The sequence below is a fragment of the Cajanus cajan genome, chromosome 2 (assembly GCF_000230855.2).
Source record: "Cajanus cajan strain Asha chromosome 2, NIPB_CcT2T_4, whole genome shotgun sequence".
Taxonomy (NCBI): domain Eukaryota; kingdom Viridiplantae; phylum Streptophyta; class Magnoliopsida; order Fabales; family Fabaceae; genus Cajanus; species Cajanus cajan.
In genome coordinates this window covers 77,090,146-77,114,015 of record NC_138518.1, presented here as the reverse complement: position 1 = coordinate 77,114,015, position 23,870 = coordinate 77,090,146, and the positions used below count along the sequence as shown (strand labels likewise).

General features: G+C 28.7%; 2 protein-coding genes across 3 annotated transcripts; both read right to left on the bottom strand.

Annotated features, from left to right (window-relative positions):
• Positions 1-3,397: 3,397 nt before the first annotated feature.
• Positions 3,398-4,795, bottom strand: LOC109816462 (HVA22-like protein e). 2 transcript variants are annotated; one of them, XM_020381492.3, is made up of 5 exons: positions 4,378-4,613; positions 4,237-4,263; positions 4,033-4,155; positions 3,735-3,936; positions 3,398-3,657 (listed from the first exon to the last, which is right to left on the bottom strand). In XM_020381492.3, exons 1-5 carry the CDS (start codon positions 4,422-4,424, stop codon positions 3,640-3,642), a joined length of 417 nt encoding a protein of 138 aa, XP_020237081.1. In that variant the 5' UTR covers positions 4,425-4,613; the 3' UTR covers positions 3,398-3,639. The 2 variants fall into 2 exon arrangements, with proteins under 2 accessions (XP_020237081.1, XP_020237083.1); XM_020381494.3 differs by lacking the exon at positions 4,237-4,263 and having other exon boundaries at positions 4,378-4,795.
• Positions 4,796-21,406: 16,611 nt separating this feature from the next.
• Positions 21,407-22,929, bottom strand: LOC109816442 (heavy metal-associated isoprenylated plant protein 7). The gene is made up of 4 exons (XM_020381465.3): positions 22,776-22,929; positions 22,524-22,707; positions 22,140-22,430; positions 21,407-22,062 (listed from the first exon to the last, which is right to left on the bottom strand). The coding sequence occupies exons 1-4, from the start codon at positions 22,782-22,784 to the stop codon at positions 21,650-21,652; spliced, it is 897 nt and encodes a 298-aa protein (XP_020237054.1). The 5' UTR covers positions 22,785-22,929; the 3' UTR covers positions 21,407-21,649.
• Positions 22,930-23,870: the final 941 nt, after the last annotated feature.

Genomic DNA, 23,870 nt, shown 5'->3' with positions numbered 1-23,870 from the left:
GCTATTTAATTATATAATAAAAATATTAATGGCTAATATATAATAGCCACTAAAAGTGTATTTATATTACATTAAAGTTTACTATTAGCGACAATTATTTATTGAAAAAAACTAATCCCACATCGATTAGAGATAAGATAATTAAATAGTATATAAGTGAGTAATAACTATCACCTTGTAAGTTGATTTATAGGGTTGAGTTAGACTCTTAATTCACTATAATAAATTAATATCAAATCACCCACTATTACCAAGTTCAATAGTGTTATAAAACAATTAGAGAGCAACTTTCACCTTATAAATCTCACATCTCTTAAGAGATAAGACATTTAAAAAAAAATATATATATAGAAGACAACCCTCATCTTACAAATCTCACATCGACTAGAGATAAAAAAAAAGTATATAAGTTATGAATTTAGAAAAGAAAATTATAGGAATAAATTATTTAAAGTTTTACTAGCAAAAGATAAAAGTCACTAAATGGATGGAAAGGAGACAATTGAAAAAATAACTTTTAATAGCCTTTAAAATGGCTACTAAAATTGTCACTAAAAAAAATAAGTTTTCCCGACAATTTAGTAGGTCTTTACCAGCATTTTATATAAATGTCGGTAATAGTATTAGCGACACTGGATACACCAGTCATTATCTAAATGCTGGTAAAAAAAATAATGACCATTTATATGGTCGCTAAAGAATAAATTAATTGCCACAAAAACCTAATTTTAGTGTAGTGTTATTAATTAAGATTCAGACTCGGAAAATAAAAAATTAAACGAGACTAAAAAAAATTGTGATTTCTAGACTCAAGAAATGTGACGAATTAAAAACAATAACAAAACAAAAAATAAAAACTTTTGCTAGACAGATTATGATTTGGTATATTTTTGGTGTAATGTGAAAAATCCAATCTCATTTTCTTCTAATAGAAACTATGGGTTGTTAATATTGTTTTTAGTATTTTATATTTTTATATATTTAAAATTTCCTTAATTTAATTTTTAGATATATTTTTTCTAAAATTTAAATATTATGAATTTAATATTTTTATCACCGAATAACATATAATACTTTTTTAACACCAAATAATAACTGAAATAAAAAATCAAGTTAAAAAAAATTATTTGTAATTTATGTTTGCATATATATTACGTGTTTTTTTAATATATTTTCTTAATTTATCACCTAATTCTATTTATAGAATAATGACTAAATAAAAAAATATTTTGTCCTTTAGTGCCTTTTCTTTTTACACGAAGAACATTAATTTCATACTGTGTATACATTTTAATGTTGTGACTGGGATTAATTTATATAAACACATTATTAATTGGTTCAAAATCAATCTATGAAAATCAATGTTGCTCTATTTTAAAACAAACACTCATGGGTATTAACACATTTTTTAATAGAAACTTCTGATTATAGTGACCTTAAAATGGTATAACATCCTTTTATTTTATTTTTAAAAAAAAGTAAAAAAGGATTAAAACATCAAAAAGATAAGAGATGCAACAAAGAGAAACCATATAAAGGAGGAGAAAAGGAAGAACCCAGAAGTTAACAACTATACATGTTCCCTCTGCCAGCATCTGCTCGGGCCCACAGTCCAGTCTCAAAGAAGTGATATTTTGAACCTCAACAGTAAGGTTTGGATATCAATGTTAACCTTTTAGGGTTGGATCCATAAATAATTTCAGCTTATAGCTTGTTTGAGTTGACGTTCGAACGTGAAAAAACACGTTTCATTAAAAGGAAAAAATTATGGACGTGGAGAAAGAGTGTAAACTTACGTTTATAAATTCAAACCAAACACACACTTAGTAAAATGGAAATCAAGTTTAGCATTTTAGCTCACTTTTTTATTTATTTTTTTTATTGATAATAACTATTTTATCATCGATATATTTTTTTTCTTGTTGTAGAAAATGGTCTCTGAATACTTTTCTATATTATTATATAAAACTTTTTATAAGGTTTGAATAAATTTTTGCGTGTGTTTGGATACAGGTTCTGGTAGGGCAACGCACGTTTTTTCCTTCTAAAACGTGATTTTTTATTTTTATGCATGTTTGGAAATTTTCATTTTCACATGATCTTATATATAAAAATTAATTTTTGTCAACGTTGGTGGAGATTACTTATGTGTCTTGAAGAAATTGATTTTGGCCAACGCTAATAAAGATGAAAGTCAATTCTCCAAACGCAAATCCAAATATGCACTTTATCCTATAATTTCATCAATTTTGCTTCTTAATTTTAGTAGTTAAAATGTAACATTGTGCAAATATGTATTTTTCTAATATAATAATAGGGTTTTTTTTTCATAAATAAAATAAGCTCAAATAATTAATTAAACGGACTTAATTAACGGGAGAGCTTTTAAATATATGTATATCTACTTATATGTTTATACGTTGTAGTGTCCTAAGGCAGTTACCGAGACATTTGTCTCCCTAATTTATTCTAAAATTTTAAGAGCAAGCAGAAGAGGAAGAAAGAGAGAACAAGCTAATAGTCTTTTTCATGCATTTGATAATTCATTTTATTTTTTATTTTAGGCGATTGTCCTAAAGATTTAGATGGTACACACTCTTCAAGCCTCAAACACTGATGCACATAGAGGTTTCTATAACTTGGCCATCTTAATTGATGTTTTTTTTAATCGATTTTATCCAATTGTCCTAAGGCATGGAGGGTACGGAGATTATTAAAAAAAATGATCGAAATATGTAAAAAGAAAAGAGAGAAGAAAAAGATGGTGAAAAAAAGTATAATTGAAAAAAGAAAAAAAAGAGAGAGAGAGAGAGACTAAAATAAGAGGATAAAATGATCCAAGAGTAAATGATTTTTCTGAATCCTATGTTGTGTAATTACGTTTATGAAATATGTTAAATTTAAATTGACGTAGATGAATCCTCATGTTTTAATTTTACATCTCTCTTGCAAAGACTGATACGATTTTTTTTTTTATCAATATAAGAAGTTGAAATGAAATAATGAAGTGATTTGTATTTTGTAATAATAGTTAAGAGGTAATAAAAAATTTCTTAATTTTTTTTGGAGATATCCCTCTATATTCATTTATAATGAGAAAAATCTTACATAATGTAAGAAGTTAAACATTCAAAGAATTAAAGCATAATTCAATCATAAAACTTTTCCAAATAATTTAATAAGCTATTATTTTTATTTTATTTATAGTTAGATTTTTATATGTTTAAATCCTAAAATTATATTATTTTATTAAAGTTGAGATACCAAAAGGAATACTGTAATGTAAAGAGATTAAGGCGTGAAAACGGCCGTCATAATATCAGGTTAGAATCTCATTTTATGCATAAAAGTCGTGAGACATTCCTTGTGAACCGTGCATGGCAATCTAATAGTCCACTTTATGATTCAAATGTCCCTTTATTACGAAGCAACTTAATGTGAACGAAAGAAATTGCATTACATACGTAATGATTAGATTTAAACAAGAAAGTGAGGTTTGAAATTGTGACAAAAGCCACACATAATGCATTAAAGATTAGTAAAATAAAAAAAGTGAAATCAAAGATGATGAACGCAGCAGTCTTCAGTCAAAAGTGCAGCATTAATTCACGTCACCACTGTCTTTGAATTCAATTTGTCTCATGCATCATGATCCCCCTGTTCCCACAAATATGTATGTAGCATCAGAAATCAAAAAGCTTAAGAAATTAATTTCTCAAAATGAATGAACTCACTTTCTTGGATGCGATGAAGTCAAAAAACTTATGCTTGGTCTTGCCACCGTTGGGAGACTTATCGTGGTGGGGCACCCTCTCCGTTACGTAGGCCCGAATGTACTGTCTCACGAACCTTTCATACAAGAAAGTTGCTCCTTTGAACTGCGGCAACACCAGCCACGCCACCACCAATAGCTTCACATCGTACCAAATTGGAATCCTGAAAATTCAATCCATTTTTTTTTAATCATCCATATAAATCAAACATTTATAATGAATCACTGGTTAAATTAAAATTAATTAATGTGAAACTCACCACTCCAAGAGAGACTGGAGAACCATTTCCATGAGGGTGAGAAACGAATAAATGATCCAATAAGCAAGCCACTGCTCGTCATCCAATTTAGATGTGCTCTCTATAGCCACCACTGATGCATACCTATAAAGTAACGACAAATTAATCAATCTTCGTATATAAATTATATGCTCATAGAATGTGTCATGTATATCCGATACTCACAAAGGATACAATAACGTCACCACCGGCCTGCAAAAGATGGAATGTATAAATTAAGAGATAATTCATTAACGAAATGAAGAAAACATGAGGGAGAGAAGAAGAGATAATTGCATGCATTATTCATAACAGATTATTACATACCCAGCAAGGGAATGAAGTTGGGTAATCAAGGTCCACAACTTGCTCATTTCTATGTGATGTATATACCAAGTCTACCAAAAGAAAACTTAGGAGAGGAAGATCGTTAGAGAAAGTAAAGTGGGAATGAAAACGTTGGAGAGTTACGAAAAGTGTACAATGTTGGTACATTAATGAAGTAGTGAACGGTTTCTTCTTATAGTGGTTCTGGATTCTGTGATTTAAATTGTAATAGATGCGATGAGAGGCACGTGAGAGAGGCATCAGATTCTAAAAGAAACGAGTCACGTTGAATCAGCGCCGTCCACTTTAGTGATAATAATCTGAGTTAATTTTGAGATTAATAAGGAAGGTTCTTTGCCCATAGCACAAGCCACGTGTTCACGCTTCTCAATGTCTGGGTTGGTCGGTGAACACTGAACACGTACAACCCACGGAGCTACTTGACCACAAGCCATGCCACCACCCATAGCTTCACATCGTACCAACATCGTCTATTATGTTATTTAGTGGACATCCTAATACTAATCAAACCCAGAATGAGAAAGAAACAGTAGAGACAAGTGTAAATTTAATAACTCATATAATATGGAAAAAACAGACAGAGATGTTAATTAAGGAGTGTTTACATTATTAGAATCTTGCAAAAATATTACTCAATTAATCAAACCCACCGCTGCAAGATAGGGTGAGGAACCGTTTCCGTGATGCTGAGAAACGAATAAATTATCCAATAAGCAACCCTCTGCTCGTATTCCAATTTATATGTGCTATAATATTATAAAAGAGAAATCAAGCAAAGTTCATAAAGTATATATACGCTGCTATAGCTTGTACCTTTTGTCTGTAGTATATATGTCCAATATACTCACGAAGGATAAAATAACGTTACCACGGGCCTGCAAAAAATAATGTACCTGAGGATATTGATGAATAAAATGAAGAAAATTATATAAGGGAAACGGAGAAGAGGTTGCATGCATTATGCATAACAAATCATTACATACTAAGCAAGGGAACGAAGTAGCAAGATCAACAGAAGGAATTATATCGGTTCTTGATTCTGATTTAATTTGTAATACAACATTCGCGCGAGAAAGAGAAAGAGAGAAGAGAGGCATGAGATTCTTAAGGAAACGAGTCACGCTTGACTAGTGATCATCTCATTTAATTTTCAGATTTTGTTTAATAAGGATGAATATATGGTACATGGATGTGTTGCAATTGCATAGCTTATACCGTTTTGAACATGCTGTTGGTGTGTATCATCGATCATCATCACCATGCAATAGAATTACTCTTCTATACAATACAGCATTCTCCAAAAACAAAGGCTTCGAATAAGCCCAATAAATATGGTCCAGTAACCCATATTTATTTTTAAAACAGTCATGATTGATCTTTTCGAGGGAATCACTTGGTATTGATTTCACTAAAAACAAAAAATAATGATATTGTCATCATCCAAGTGATTTTACAATCTTGTAAGGACAATTGGTTCAATTTTTCATAATTACTACAGTATGTCATAATAAGGCTCATAAAAAAAGCTGCTTCAGCAACCTGGGTTCATGGGTTTTACCTTCTTGTCCATCTTCCCATATAGAAGGCCAATAAGAGATTGAACTGGGCTTTAGAATTACACTGCCCTGGATCAATATGGTTTAATGAAGATAAACCAATGGATAATTGACTATCATGAGGGGTATACTTATTGGATAACTTTTCAAAGCATAATAAATAAATAAAAAACTTTTTAAAATAATTTAAATATTTAATACTTTTATTATATATATGTACGCATGGACACAATGGAAATTTTATTTTATAAAAATATTTGGTTAAATGATTTTTGTATTTTTTATTTATTTAATTGATTCAATTTGATTCTTTAATTTTTTAAAATAATGTAATTTGGTCATTTTTTTTTATTGAAACTAACAGCACTAACTTCTTATACATGCGACGATTTGTGTTATTTTTAAAAAATTAATAATTAAATTAAATATTTTAAGAATAAAGAGACTGAATTGAATTAAATAAAAATATCAAAAAATTAATTTAACCAAAATATTTATAAAATAAATAAATAAATAAAAATGAGCAACGATGATATACTATATATGTAGTTATCAGTGAACAGCTACAACTCTCCAACTCCTGCGTAGAACAGGCCCAAATCAAGGCCCACGTTACATTAAACTAGTGTAATTTATACTATCCATGAGCCCAAGAGCAAAAAAGGTTTTTCTTTGCTTTAAACTTCAAAGTCAATGATATTTTGGCACTCAATTTTTTTAAAAATTCTAATTAATTAATACACATTATTATTTCTCTTTTATTATCACGTTGCATTACCTATCATACCTATATTTTTCTAAATTTATCTTTCTCAGTAACTGTTAAAATAGATTTTGGGTGTCAAAAATAATTTTTTAAACATTTACAGGGGCAGTGTAATGGTCTAAAAAGCGAGGTAATTTTGAAAATCAAATCACGCCTTTTTTTTATATTGCTATTTTTTTCTTCTTTTTTTTGGCTTAGGAAGTCTTTTTTGCTCTAGAATTGTAATTTGTTCCATATTTAATTTAATAAAATTAAATTAAGAGAAATCTTATGAAGTCTTTTTTGTTCAAAATTTGAGATCTTAAATGAAAATCCAATAGGAGATAGATCACTATTCTTTTTAAATGAGAAATATTTATTTATCAAGGAAAGACACAAGAAGAAGAAAAAATTAAAAAAGAATGCGTGAAATAAAATGAATAATGTAATAGACAGAGATAAAGACAAAAGAAAAATGATGGACGTAATCATTTTTTGAGTGTAAGAAGTGAAAATTAACAGAGAGAGAAAAAAATGTGAATGTAATAAATAATTAAATGTAACAAATATTAAAAGAGAGATATATAGAAAGAATAATATTGAAGATGAAAAAAAACTTTGGATTAAAGAGTGTTGTAACTAAAATTTATGAATATGAATACCATTATTCTTTTTGAATGAATAAGGTGTAGTTTTAGTAGAAAAGTAGACATAAAACAGTGGGACAAACTAAAAAAAAAAATAGTTGGACGAAGGATTTTAGGATTATTATCATTATATATAAACTTTATTCTTTCATATACTTTCCATTTTATTTTTCTTTTATTAATTTTTCATCACATCATATTTTTAATAAGTCAAATAAATTTGTTAATTCATCAAGTAATAGCACAAGAAATGCTCACTTAAAGTTAAAAGACCAAGTAATGTACAAAAAGAAAAAGAAAAAACCACTCTATCAGGATTGTGACACCTATTACTTTCGTTCGGTTTTAATTTTTGTATTCCGTTAATCTTAAAATGTGCTACACATTTTTGAAGATTTTATTATGTAGTCTTAAAACCCTCACCCAATCCAGGGCTCTTGTTTCAAAGCGAGAAATTACTACTATCAAATAGTAAGAAATTATCATGTGACTATGATTTTGACTAATTTTTGCATAAGATGTAGTAGTTGAATTTTCCAATTATGATAAAAATAAATAAATAAAAATTCATAACCTGTGTTTGTGTTTTCTCCTGATGCTTTTTCAAACGCACAGAATTTGCACGTTGAATTCTTATAGTTTATAATTAAAATTTTAATAAATATATAAAATAAAAAAAAATATATGAATCATTAGATTGTGACTGCAGAATTGCTTTTCAATCGTAGGGAATCCAAATGTATGTAGCAATGTAGTAACTCTGGTGGACAGGTAGGTAGGTAGTATCTCTTATCACCCGAATCTTCAGACTCCATTGTTCCATCCATTCTTCCACTATCCATCAATCTCACTGCATTTCATGCGAGATTCGTAACTTTAAGCCTACTATGGTACACCCTACTCAACAAACCAAAAATTAACACGACTTTTGCAGTCTATACAATGCATATGTGTCAATTTTTACTTGCTTGATGTATTGTCGAAATGTTACACCATGATATATATCTTATTCACCAATCACCAAAGCATTATCTAGGAAGAATGAAAACAAAGAAACCACCAAAGACAAAGAGACATAAAGGACGCAAAGAAAAGGTGTTTACCCTTAATGAAAACTCACAAGGATGGGGTCATGGGGACATATATAATAGATCAGAAGCATTAAAAGAGATTCCATATATGTCATGGTTGCTTTAATTTTATATTATTGCTACCCTATGCTGTGCCACTTTAAATCACCAATCACAAGCACATAAGAAAAGAAAAAGAAGTAGAATGAACTTCCACCAGCAATTGGAAACCATTTTGAACCCATCATCTTGTCAAGAAGTGTAATCAATATTATGGACACCGAGAAGCAAGTAATATTGATAAATAATTCTCTAATTAATTCATAATAATCAAATATCATGACTGATCTGAAGGCTGTCAAACTGAGCATTCTCATCCAACCAAACTATGATAAGACATGTGACACTGAATAATTGATAATTGTATATATCTATCTCTTCATAATGGGATATAATTAAAATGCCCCACACACGGACACATGCACTTTATCTCTCATTTCACATTTATGATCAAAAGAACAAGACTTTTAGTTGACTTCAAAAGAAAGATGATGATTTTCAGCCAAAAAAAATTGAATTTATATAGATTTTGATAATGTTTATGCACAAGCACAAATAATTGAAGATCGATGGCCATTGATCTTGAAATTAGAAAAAAAAAATGTGGAAGTGGATTACTGTAATGGGGAGGTGAATTATTTCAACAATGACGGAAATGGAATAAAGAAGCTAAAATTGGAATTCTTTCGCTGCTTTTGGTACGTACGATTTGACTCTTATCTTTGTTGGTTAGTTTTGGACCCACCTCTACTCTATACTCTATACTCTATACTCTACAGTGATGATTATATGAGGTCTTGGAAAAGGTTATGACAGACAAATTGCACACTGCACAGAGTTACTAATGCTGACTGCAGCAATATGTCCTTGTCGTATAATTCCTTCTTAGTTTTTACAAACAAATAACTGTTACCACTTGCTTTCTACCCAGATCCTTTCTTCTTCAAATATATTCTTCCCGCGTATAAATCATCCAAATTCTCATTTTTATTTCCTACTTTTTCTATTATTCTAATTTTGAAATGTGTTATATTTATCTAATACCTTCACTTCGATAACTTATAAATGAAGTGGTTTAGCCCTCCTTAATACCAAAAATAAAAAAATGAATTGCATGCAAGACACCAAGAGCTACGGAAGTATCTGATTCACACACCACCTTCATATAACCTGAATTGCATGCAAGACAGATCAATTTCAGGGCTGCCATAAGTGTGAGCTAACAAGACTCTCGCTTTATATTTTTTTTTATAAAATATTTTATATTAATATTTATATTATTTTTTATAAGATTTTATAATTTATTGGAAACTAAAATCTGTCTTTAAATTTTATAGAAACTAGTATTTTAACATGTGTAATACATAGACTAAATATTTATTATATATATCTAAAATTTATAATAAATTATTTAAAAATAAATACTATATTTAAATATAAATTATATTTAAAATTTGTATAAATGAATATTTTTAAACATATAAATTTCATTTAAAAAATTTATAAATATTTTATGTAATAAAAAAATATTTTTTTTATTTATTTATAACTTATTTTAAAACATTATAATTTAATTAATAAATATTTATTATAAATAAAAATTAAATTAAATAAGAGGTTAATTTTTTAAAAAAATTATCTCATTATAAAAATTTTCTAAAAATATCCTTACATAATATAAAAATTCGTGTATAATATATATTCATTGATTAAGAGTAAATTTTAAATTTTCTTAAGAAATAAAAATACTCTTAAAGAACATGCACACAGAGCACACTTTGTTATGTGACAATGACATAACCTAAAAATGTCAGCATATAATGCTAGCGTATAACTTTTTTTTTCCTTACATACTTTTCACGTCTCACTAGAGAATGTGATACAAGCACTATGCTCCCTAATTATATCTATATAATTATTTCTAAATTTTATAAACAAAGGTATTCAATATATTAATTAAAGATTTTCGAAAATCATGAAAAGTATGTTATTAGTTGCATTGGAATGACGTTGGTGGTAATGTTTTATAAAAATATTTGGAATTGAATTTTTAATGAATATTTTTAAGACAGATATTTTTATAAATAAAAAAAAGCAAAATGAAGAATGGGGTATATAGTATATAGATTAGAGTAATAGGAAAGAGAATAGGGGAAGATAGAGGTAGGCGTCACGTGGTGGTGTAGGAAAGACGGTGGAACCAAATGTCATCATATTTGCGTTGCGTCACTTCAAAACCCATTTCTCTTCTTAACTTCCACCCTATTCTATTCTATTCTATTTGATAGGAATAGGAATGAGTTGCGTCAAAGATTAACAAATACTACCAATTGAATATTCTCTATTTAGGCCTCGCTTATTACTTATTACTCACTTTACCCCATTTCCCTCATTATTATTATTTACATCAAACATTCATTATATTCCGATAATCTAACTCTGATTCATTGTGACCGTTGATGGTTCCAAAAATTGTAGGACCATTTATCGTTTGTGGGTTTGACATAACCAAGACCTTGCAACCGTGCAAGGTTTTCATAAAACTAATATTTTGGATATTCAGGTTCGCAAAAGTCTTAAAAATGAGATGCATTTTTCCATTCTAAAATGGATTTGCTTTATTGAGCCACATTTGCAAGGAGTAAAATACATTCAAACAGAGAAAGCCATGCATGGTCCAAAGGCGTTAAGGAAATGACAAAAAGCACATTCCATTCCGTGTAAATTGTAAACTAAAATGAACGAACAGGATGCCTTAACTGAAAGGAATACTCTTAGATCCATTCCACCATGAAAACTAAAGTGCATTTTTTATTTATCATTTTTATTACATACCCCATTTGCCCCTCTCCCTCGCCAAAAAGTACATACGTGGTAACCCATCTTTGAGATTTTTATATTTAAATTGGGTGGCACATTTTTTTGCCATAACTGGAAGGAATACTCTTTGATCCATTCCTCCATGAAGACTAGATCTGAAAGCTTTAACATTATTCCCCTCAGAAGAAAACAAAAACAAAGTTCTCCAAGCTGGAATGATGGAATTAGCATGTGAGATCGAATCTTATGCACAACCAGTCACAAAACCTTTCCATATCGGAATTTTTTGAGTCGTAGAGAGAGTGTTCCATAATCTAATATTTAATTATATATATGTTGCCATGACATGATTAAGTTATGCGCCAAAACTGCTGTTGGCACAACTCTCGACAACACTACTTTGAACACACACACTAACCAAAAGGCATTGCATGTGCAAATATCCCAGCAATTATGCTAGATACGAGTCTTTACTCATATTATTTGGTCTACTAAACCCACCACCATGACCTACTTCCACTTTTACTCGTGCCCACTTTGTCAGAACTTAAGGCCTTTCTTTTTTTTTTCTTTTTTTTTTCTTCCTTTTAAAAAATGTCTTTTTTAAGCCATTAAATTGATTGAACTCAACTTCAAATTTTCCTTTTTTCCCCTTTTGCTTTTCTTTTCCAGACCACATTTTTTTCAACAATATCTATGCACGAGTAAATTATCAAGTAATGTAGCACCATAGGAATTGCTGTGTTGCCCAGCTGAGCCTAAGCAAAACTACAAAACTTGGCGTTCTCCTGTAATATATTCATTAAGTACACAAGGCAGTGTCGTTACAAAGCATATAACAGCATGTATATATATACCACAAATGTTTTTCAATTTATTTTAATAAACTCTTTGAGATAGTTTGAGAAGATAATTTACAAATTATATAGAAAAAATAATAATCTTAATTCCTATTTTAGAAACAATGTATGATTCATTTGTATTCGATTATACTCCTGATTCAAACACATCCTTAAAGATTGTCTTAAATACTCCCTTCGATCCAAAACTTCGATTCTTCTGGTATTGAAAATAATGTTAATGTACTCTCTCAATTTTATTGACATCTCTAATACACTTTTCAACAAACCTTTCAATTAATAATTTTTCAACCAAAATATCGATTAAAACGATTAAGAAATAACCCATCTAAAGAAAAATAATGCTAGACGTGAGGCCTGGAGAAGGGAGTGACATTTAGGTTTTTTTTTTTTTTTAAGTAACTATGATATAAGGATAAAATATTTATCACTAAAAATAATAATTAATTTTCATCAGAAATCATGTATACATACAAATTAAATATTTTTCTCCTAACATAATTAATTCTATACTCAAAATGAAAATTTAAAATCCTGAATAATTTGAGTAATTAAAAAGTACAAGCCAGTATTAACTAATATTGATAATCCCATTTAGATTACATATCTCTTATTGTGTTATACTAATACGTACTAAGCAGAACATCAAATTAAAAAACAATAATAATCACGATCGATGCTTTTGAGTTTTCCTAAAATCTCAATTCATCTCATCCAATTCAATGAGCTTTTCAGCTGCTCATTAGGGAGTGATTTTCTAATCTACCTGGGGAAAGGAGAAGTGGAGAACTACCACTACCACTAGCTAGGTATGAAAAAACCGTTTCATCTGTTTCTGACTTAGGATTGATTTTCAGAACAAGTGGTGTGGCCTTCAAAAAAAAAAGTGACATTTTCAAGAACTTAGGTGAAACCTATGCGACTTGAGTACACTCCTCCTCCTCTTGTTTTTCCTATAGTATATTTTAAAAGGAGCAACTTAGAAAGATAAAATATTATATTTATTTTATTAGTATTTTTTTTTTTAAATAGCGACATGCTAATTAATTATGTCTTCATTTAGTATCTTCGAACTCAATCCTACCCTCAACATTTTGTTTCTGAAAATGTCCCCCTCCCCTTTGGTTTTAGTTTATGATTCCAAGCCGTCAACTCTATTTATTAAGAGTAAAAGGAGAGGGAAATGCCTAAAAATTCCCTCAATGAACAAATATAATCGAAAAAATCCCCCCCAAAAAATAGTTATCCTTTGATTAAAATAAAGGTAAGATTAAAGTAAGTGTCAAAAGTTCGATAAAACGAAAATTATTCAATTTTCTTTTGTAACTTTCTGAAAAGTTGTTTAAGTCCGATTGCAGGTGTAATGCTTTATTAAAAAAAAAAATCAGAAGGAGGACATCTCAAGCCAAAAAGAAAAATACGTATCTAATGAGTTTTCATAGAATTTATTTATGTTATTTATCTTATTATGAAAATATTTGTTAAAAGTTAAAAGTGTTTAAATGTGTAAAAGCATTTACTTGTATTTCAATACCCACTTGTGTAAACATAGCAAAAATACTCATGTCAATGAGTAATCATCATGTGTGACTTGTTAGGAAAAACTTGACTGGATAAGATTTAAGATGTGATTGAGTTATTTCAATTATCTAAACCTTTAGGATGAGAATATAGATATTCATCTATTTTAAATTACAATACATTGATAATTAAAGTTACAAAGTTATACATACATCTTTCATTCGATGACATTGTTTAATTATTTTAATTTTATTTTCTAATATTCTTCACATTTATTTTTAGAATTTAATAGTCATATGTATCTTAGTGTGAAATTTTTTATATTGTTGACAAATCAAATGATGGTTTATTTTTTAATTATTTATTTCGGCAATCAAGATTCGCATTTACAAAAATTGTTAACTTTTTTTTATACAGTGACCGATTTTCCAACGGAATATATTTCAACATTGATCTCCAAATAATAGATGTGATCAAAATGGTAGCCACATACGTATTTTATATACTATTTTATTTAAATACACATACATATGTATTTTTTTATTATATATATATATATATATATATAATAAACAAATATGTACTATATTTGATATGTTTTCTTTCTTTTTATGTTAAGTGCATTATGTTTTCTTTCTTTTTATGTTAAGTGCATTATTTTACTGTAAATAATATTATATATATATATATATATATATAAAGGTATATGTTAACATATTTTTTTAAAAACTATCTATCATATTTATAATGTCATTTGTGAATATAAATCATCACATTGAATTTGTTGCGGTGATATCAAGCGGTAATAAAAGAATATTCATTAATATATTAATAAATGAATTATTATTAGAAGAAAATATTTTAAGTAAAAAATAAAAGAGCAGAAATGTAATTATGTTTATCATTCTTTTATATAATTAAAAAAGTCATATTAAAATATTTATTTCAAATTTCCAATAAGCCGACAATATGCGCAAGCCTATGCAATGGAAACAGTTACCTTGCCCCGATAAATAATGATACAATAATCACCATAGCAACAAACCGTTCTTTTAAGTAGTCTTTGTCAGAGTCGTTATATATATATATATAATATTTAACTTTTAGATTTTGATATTCGAACATCAATTATAGCAATTGTCAAACTAATTAACATTGGCAACATATCAATTTCAATCACTATAAATCCATCAAAACTTTTTTTTTTATTCAATAATTATTATTTTTCTCATTAATTTTACACGATATCACCTGAAAATTTTATATTATTTCTCTTTTCTTAAGAATATATTATTTTTTTCTCAAAAGTTTAATATTGTAAGTTTTCATTTAATTATTATATTTTAGCAATAATACATGTTGTAGTGTTCTTAGGTATTGTTGGGAGATTTTAGAAGTTAAGAAATTCTTAAAGAGTCTTTAGATATCTTAAAGAGTTTCTTTGGATAGAGATTCAATTTAACTTTTAGATTGAATCTTATAAAATTCATTTATTATAAAACTTAAAGAGAGGAGCTCTGAATTTTTAATTATTCATCTCTGTTATAAACTTCTCGAACACATAAGATCATCATTAGGTCAGTGATTCAAAACTGATAGTTAAGAATTAAGGTTGTGGTGTTGTGTGAAGCTTCCCATAACTCGAAGTTTTTTTTTTTCTCTTTCCTATCTTTGCTCAAAATTGAGGTAAGAGAAGATAGTTGGATTGCTTGTGATGCATGTTAGTTATTTTCATCAAATTGTTGTTATGTTGGTTAAATTCAAATTGAATAATATAGGTTGTTAAATTTTGGTGCTTTGAGCATATGAGGTAGATTTTGATGAATGGAGTTATCTGATTGTTGCATGTTGTGATTTTGATTGGAAATGGGTTGTTTGAGGTGTATAAATATATGGTATTTCATTGCATGTTAGAAAATTGTCTCGTTTTCAAGTAAAAAACGAGCAACTCCAAAGTTTGCAAGTGCAAAACTCACTCTTGCATCGTGTGCGTGGTAATGGCATTAAGTGTGGTTTAATTGATGACACTTTTTCTTGCTCACGTCAGACACATGATTGATTGTGCCAAGTGTAAGGAGAGATAACAGTCTATGATTGAATTGACCTTAAACAAGGTTTGATTGACAACGAATATGAGGTGAAATAATTGTCTTCAATGTGTTGGACATGGGAAAAGATAATCATCTTAGATTTGTGTGAGGTCAAAGCATGAGATTTCATCATGTTAGATGTGAGGGTTTATGAATTTCCTACCTCAACCACCTCAGATGCAAGTTGAGTATTGTACCATCCAGGCCGAAATCCGACTTGACCTTCTGCTCGAACAATACCCGACCAGGCCGCCCGGTTACAAGCCTTCTCGCCTTACAGGCTCAAGGCTGGAAGGCAAGTGTACTGTCCAGGTTAAAATCCGATTAGGTTTTCTTCTCGGGTATTTCCCGACTATCGTATCAGGCCACAAGCCCTTTCGCCTTCTCGGCTCAGGGCTGGAAGGCAAGTGTGCCGTCCAAGTCGAAATCCGACCTGCACCTCTATTCGGCAGTGGGGCGACCATGCCTACTCGGCACCAACCCGACCGAGGGCTCAGCATAGACCTAGTCGGTCATGACTCGACTCGACCTGGGGGACTCGATTCCTCTCGCCTAAAAGGACTAAGGAGACTACTCGGCATTAACCCGACTGGGTCCCCTGCGCGGACCCAGTCGGTAAGAACCCGACTAGACTTATCCCCTTTAACCTCGCGCCATCAAGATAAGAACGGTGAGGGAAATCCCTTTATTCTCAGGGCCCAAGAGGCCCATGAACGACGTATCATAAAATCCAAAACCCTAGAGTTGAGAAAGGAGATTACACTTTTGAATGTTCTGGCTTTGAGGCTAGACCTAGACAGAAACCCTAGTCCATCCCTTGGCCGGAACAAGTATGTTGAGCGTGGACGAGATATATAGTTTCCTATTTTAATGATGTCAGATGTAGGATATATAGCGTTAACATGGATTGTATTGAATATTTAAAAAAAACTAATTTTAAAATTATTTCAAATATTTAATTTGTGTGAAAAAAGAAATAAATACAACTTTTACATAATAAAATTATGAGAAAATTCAACTTAAAAGAATTCATTTATTCGTCTTTTCCACCTTCCTAGTCTTAATTATTTTGCAAAAAAAAAAAAATACTTAAGAGCCGATTCAAAATTTAAATTTTCTTTTCTTAATATCGATGTGGTAGTTGTATCATTCATTCCGAAAAGGAGTACACTAGATAAAAGGTGCGTCATTGGCAAGTCAAATTTTGAAATCCCACTCACGATATGCATGCCCCACTACACTCATTCTAACGCAATCCAGTAACAATTTCAAAATAGTGTCTCTGCAGTTCGTACTCCTCCCTCTACTTTTTAAGACGACCACCACCTTAAATTAATTTACTGGTCATGTTGAGGGTAAATTTCAACTATTTAAAAGCGAAAAAGTTAAAAAAAAAATGTTTTTTTTTTCTTCATATTTTCGAAGATTAAATATTTTTAACAACTTATTACATTAATTTATATCCTTAATAATTAATATCAGTACTTAGATTATATTTGCACAAAAAATACCAAAAAGTGGAAAATAAAGAGAAAAATATGGGGAAAAAAGTAATATTTATGTTCTTGACAACATTGATAGGATGGGTTAGAGAGTTAAAGAAAATTTATTTTTCATAATCTTCACATTTAAGCAGAGATTAGTTATCTTTCATTGAATAAATAAAGCGGAAAAATTGAAGAAAAAATTAATGTTTTTATTAAGAATTGGGATACAAAACAAGACTATCTATAAGTTGAATTAATGTGTAACACTAAATACTAACGTGTGAGTGAATTCTTCAAAAGGAAAAAAAAATACTACCGGATTATGTTGATGGAATAAAATTTATGATGAACATTGAGACTTTTAAAAGAAGTGACAATGTTAAAAGTTTCGGATAAAATAAAATAAAATATTTAAATTGGTATTTAAATTTTAACACTTTTCTCTCTAATAGATAATATATATATATATATATATATATATATATATATATATATATATATATATATATATATATATATATATATATATATATATATATATATAGATATAGATATAGTTGGACTCTCTTCTTCTATGCTCTAATAAACATCATCGAATTAATTTGGTAAGATAGGAGGTAGATTGTTAATGTAACATTTTTTGTTACACAGATATTTTTATTAGATACCGTCCTTGAAATTTTATAGTTATATCAGCTTTATTGCTATTAAATTGATTTTTTCTATTCTTAATACTTTGAATAAATTTGTTGTTTGAAAATTGATTAAAACTACCGAGTATTGTTTATTTTTTAGTAAAAATTTAGAAACTAATATTTTAACTTGCAGATCGAACGGATTAAATATTTATTATATATAACTAAAATTTATAATAAATTATATATACAAATAAATGTTATGTTTGAATATATAAAGCATATTTGAAATTTATATAAATAGATATTTTTAAATATAAAATTTATATTCTTTTACAATAATATATAAATTATAATTTAAATTTATGATAAATAATTTACATTATAATATAATATTATTTTTATTTATTGATAATTTATTTTAAAATATTAAAATTTAATTTATAAATAATTATGATAAATAATAACTAAATTAGATTTAAAAAAATTAAATAAATTTTTTTAAAAACATTCTTGTACAATATAAAAATTTGTGTTTAATATATAAAAAGTTGATAATTCAAAGTAAAGTATAAGTAATTATAAGATAAATTTGTATAATTATTTTGATAAAAAATACAAGTGATTAAAATTAAGGAGGGAAATTATTAAAAAAAAAATGGGGATAAGGATGGAGTTTTAATTTGGTAAACTGCATGATAATTAATAATTATCTAATTTATAAACTAAAAAAAGCAAGAGAAAGATAAACTTACGTTAGGAATTTGAATGAGTTGAGTTTAACAGTGATTTCCAAAGTTACATGGCTTAATAATTGATTTTAGGCTGAACGCCGTATTTTATTCTCGATGTTAATAACTAAATAGAAACTCGTCATGTATTATTTATTTTACAATTTCTAAACCCTTTAAAATTTTGTTTTATAACAATTGTAGCATTTTTCTAAACTTTTATCTCACTTAATTGAATTTTAATTGCATTTTTTTTGTCAATTTCAATTTTCTAGGTTTAATGTTGCTGCAAGGGAAAAAGCAATCAATATTATTCCCAACTAAGATTAACTCAAGAGAGAGGTCTTGAGTTGAAGATTTGAAAAGTTATGCATGTTGTATGTGTTTTTTTTAAAAAAAAAAAAAAAAAAAACTTAATGCATGAGTTTTTAGTGAATTCATCAAAGGAACTATAGGAGATTCACTTAGACAACTATGGTATGAAGCACAAACCTTATTTTCTTGCAAGTTTTCTTGATTTTTTTGTTGGCTTTATATAAAAACGTATCTTATTTAAATTTCTAATATTTTCAAAATCATATTATTATTGTTTTAGTATTTTTGTACGTTCATAATATTTTTATTTATTTTTTAAATTGGTTTGACGAATCTTCGAAAGTTATAGATTTATCATGTTTGTAATAAATGAAAAGAAATAAACATATTTTATTTGTTATGTATATGCGAATAAAATAAAAAGTAAATTGCACTCTTCTTTGTTGAAAGATTCAAATTTTACACAATTTTATCTTTTTTAATATAAAATCTTTTATTAACAAATTGTTGATATGAATGTGAAATTCAAATCCTTTAAGTAAAGTCTTAAGGCAAATGTAAATTTTATGAATAAAAAGTAATTGAAAAGAGAAACATACTTAAAAATGATTAATCAAATTTCCTTTTATCTTTTGTCTATTATTTTAAAATATATGTCCCTCCTTTTTAACAAACAAAAAATAAATTGCACTTTATTTTTAAGTTTTTTGTTAAAACTTTTCTATGGTTAAAATATTTTTTGTCCAGTCATCTATATTAAAATAATATTTTTTTCTCTTTCCTTATTTTAAAATATATATCTTTCTATTTTAATAGATGAAATCATTAAATTCTATAAAAACTCCCATAATTTCTGTTATTAAAAAAATAATTATTTGACTATAAAACTATTTGCTAATAAATTTAAGCATGTGTATATATTACAAAATTATTTTAGTTTTATAATATATTTACATTCATAACTTATTTTCATGGAGTAATGTATTTTTTATTTATAAAAATTTGAGTCAATATAAAAAGAATTTACAACAATGTTTAATTAGTTGAATTAAACTTATTTTATAATATTATTTTTTATCCTTTATGTAGAAAAGATTTCCTTATTTCAATAGTAAGTCTACTAAACTTATTTCACTCAATAATTTATGTTTTACATCAATTTTTAATAATTTAACTGTTATATTAAAAACTCTTAATGTATAGATTAAATTTGTAAATTTTGAAAAAATTTAAAACTATTGAATAGTTCATTGTTTAAAATTTTAAATCAATGTATAAAATATTTTTATAATTATTTTTAATTTAAATTATGAAATTGAATATTAAATAATTATAACGAGTTTTATGTTTTTTTACTCACAATCTAATTCAACTCGATCATATATAATAAAAAAAAAATTATAATAATAATAAATTAGTGTTTGGATGATCTCTTGTTCAAAACAATACTCTCTATCACTCTTAGTCAAAATAAAAATTTGTATTTTTGTATTGATAACTTTATAACAATTCACCATATTTATTTTAAATTTTATTTTATATCAATGTTAATTGTCCAAGCTAATAACAATGTAGTAAATTAACAAATATATTTTGAAATATGATTTTATATCATTATTTACTTTATGAGTCGATAACATTACATTTACAACAAAATACTAAATAATTTACATCTATTATAAAATATTTAAAATTTTAAAACAATAAATTTAATTATGTTTAACTCAATTGATCTGATCCAATCAAACTCATTAGTGATCGGGTTGAATAAATTTAAATTTAAAAAAAACACACAAATCTAATCTAACTCAATCCGTTGAATTTTGACTAGATCAGATAATAAATTCATCAAAACTCAATCGAAGTAGACTTGTTTTGTGAAAATTATCAAATTATATATATTTTTTAAATAAATTTTAATCAATGTTAGAAAATATGTTTTAAAGGATGTGAGAGAATGTTACTTTCTCTAATTTATTAGTGTGAAATATTTATTACTCATTAAAAAAATATTTTATTTACAAGACTTTAAGCTCAAAACTTGAAAAAAAAAAAGTTTTGTTGGTATATGGAGGTGTAATTTGGTTGTCTTAAAAAAAATGTTTTATTGTTAAATAAATAAAATTATACATTTCAGCATGTAAAAAGAGAATAATACTGGAATGACATTATTCATGAAAGAGTTATAAATTATTCTAAAAGAGATAGTATAAGTTTGCAAATCCTTTATTTTTTATTTTAGTTTATAAATAAAAAAATACAAATCCGTTATTTCATTTAGTATTTTATGAAATAATACCAAGGAAAAAGAATGAATGAATTCAATTATGTTTATTTTTGTTACCATTTTTTTGAGGAATTTCACTCTTGGTTTTAGAATAGAGTAGGGTAGAACTAGAAAGGCAGAAGGTGGTGATATTTGCGTATTTTATACTTCTTAAAAAGTAGAGAGACAGAAATTGACATGCAAGTGAAAAAAGAAAGTAAAATATGTATCTCTTTTTACCTCCTTAAAAGGTCAAAAACTAGAAGGGAATATTAAAAAACTATAGTTACTTTTACTTATATTTTCATTTACATAATAAGAATTTAGAAAAAGTAGAGGCATTACAAAACTCTAGAGATCGATTATCTGTAGATTTGAGTTTGGATGGGTGGAAAAGTACATCCAGCATCCATCTGATCTGAGTGAAATTCCCGTAACACCCCTGACATCACATGACAGAGCAAGCATTGGGGTTCTCATCACTGAAGATCTGAGGTGGATACGGGGGTGCAGGGTAAGCATAGAACTCCGTCCCGTACCGTGGTGGATTGTAGTAGTACTCACTCTTCTTCACCTCCACCACCGTGCTCTCTTCGGCTTTCGCTTCACCCTCTCCCTCCTTCTTCTCACCTTCACCTTCACCTTCACCTTCACCTTCACCTTCACCTTCACCCTCTCCCTCTTTCTTCTCACCTTCCTTCTCCTTCTTCTCTTCCTCCTTCTTCTTCTCTGCTTCCTCCTTCACTATCACCGCATGCTTCCCCGTCCTCTTGTACACGCTCTCCACCAGCTTCGCCGTCTCAAACACCCCCTTCACGCTCACCTCCGAGCTCTTCAGATCCGCCTCCGCTGCTTCCACCCCTGCACAACCATCTCAATTACTCTCCCTAGCTATTCCAACATAAATTATTTTATGTAACTTATTTTAGAGCCGTTACCTTTCATCTTCTCGATGCGTCTCTTGATTTCCTGGGCGCACGCTTCGCAATGCATGTGAACTTTGAGAACAACCGTCACCACCTGAGGCTCTTCCTTCTTCTTCTCCTCCGGCTGCTCCGCCTCCGGCTTCTCTTTCTCCTCCTCCGCCGCTGGCTTTGGGATCGGAGAGAGAAGCTCCACCTTGCGGTGGCTCTTCCTCTGCACTCTCTCTAGAACCTTCACCGGATCCGCTTTCTCTCCCTTCACCACAACCTTGTGAGACTTGCAGTCGGTGAGAACATCTTCCACGCCTGAAATTGGGACAGAAACAGAGTGAGACAACGTGGGAAAACAAAAGTTAAGAAAAGGAAAAGTGAGGGTTGTGTTGTGTCGTGTGTTGTTACCTGGGAATCCTTTGAGGGAGCGACGAACCTTGCGAGCGCAACCTTCGCAATGCATGAACACTTTAAGCACAATCTCCGGCGGCGGCGGTGGTGGCTCCTCCTTGGATTGTTTTGGTTCCTCTGGTTTCTTGTCTTCCTTTTTGTTCTCTTCTTCCTTCTTGGGCTCCTCTGGTTTCTTTTCCTCCTGTTAAAAAAATAAATGAGAAAGGGAATGGTAATGGTGGTGATAATTTGAGGAGAAGAGAAGGGTACCTCGCCCATGGGTGTAGTGTGTGAGGAGATATCAGATAAGCTTGGGTTTTCTTTCTCTGTCTGTGTGTGAGAATCTGAGTTTTCTTTCTTTCTTATATATTTATGAGTTTGTGATTCACCACCATCTCATTTGAAGCCACTCATTCTATCATCATCACATGACGTGGCATCTTTTGAGAGGCACGTGCCACGGAGGGGGATCCTGCTTCCAACACATGCTCACTCTCATTGCATTACATTATTACACTTTTTTTTTTTATTTTATATATATATATAAAAAGAATAGTTCACACTACTTTTGCTTTTCATAATCTTTTATTATTATTATTATTATTATTTAAAATTTATGCATTTTTAGTCTCATGCTTCTTTTAATGATTTTCTTCCTTAACTTAATGGTGAGAGTGACATCCATAAAAAAATTATTTTTAATAAATTTTGATCAATAAAAGTAATTTTATTTATTTAAGAGATTGACTTTTTTTTAAGTGCATGATTTTATTTATTTATTTCTGATCACATGTTTAAAGAGTTATTAATACACTTTTTAATGCATTTTTTTATTATTAATTAAAGTTTATTGATAGAAAGTTTTTTTTTTTGTTATCAGAGAAAATAAAACGAATAAAAAAGTTTATTATATAAGATATTTATTAATGTTAGAGAGATTTAAAAAAAAAAATAATAAATATGAAGAGATAAACACATGCACAAATATTGTTACATGTGATTTATTTATTTATTTTCTTTCTGAGTGGGGCAGTTTTGGAAATCTCTAGAACCCGTTATTGTGTGGTCCAAGCTGCACCTTGGGTGTATTTTGAATTCGACGGAACAGATTCGTCAAAATTATAATTACTACTATTACAATTGAGGAAATTTACAGCAACTGAGTTCATCCTGCGTTGGTTACGGATAAGAAATTAAATTTGCACCCGTTACATCTATTGACTATAATTTAATTAACCTAAGGAAACGTTGTTCACGTGATTTTCATGTTACCACGAGTTGGAGGAAGACCCATAAGTTATAAGTTTGAGTTATGACTCACTGAGCTGGACACCGCTAGTGCTAGTATTAGATTCACGGAAGGCT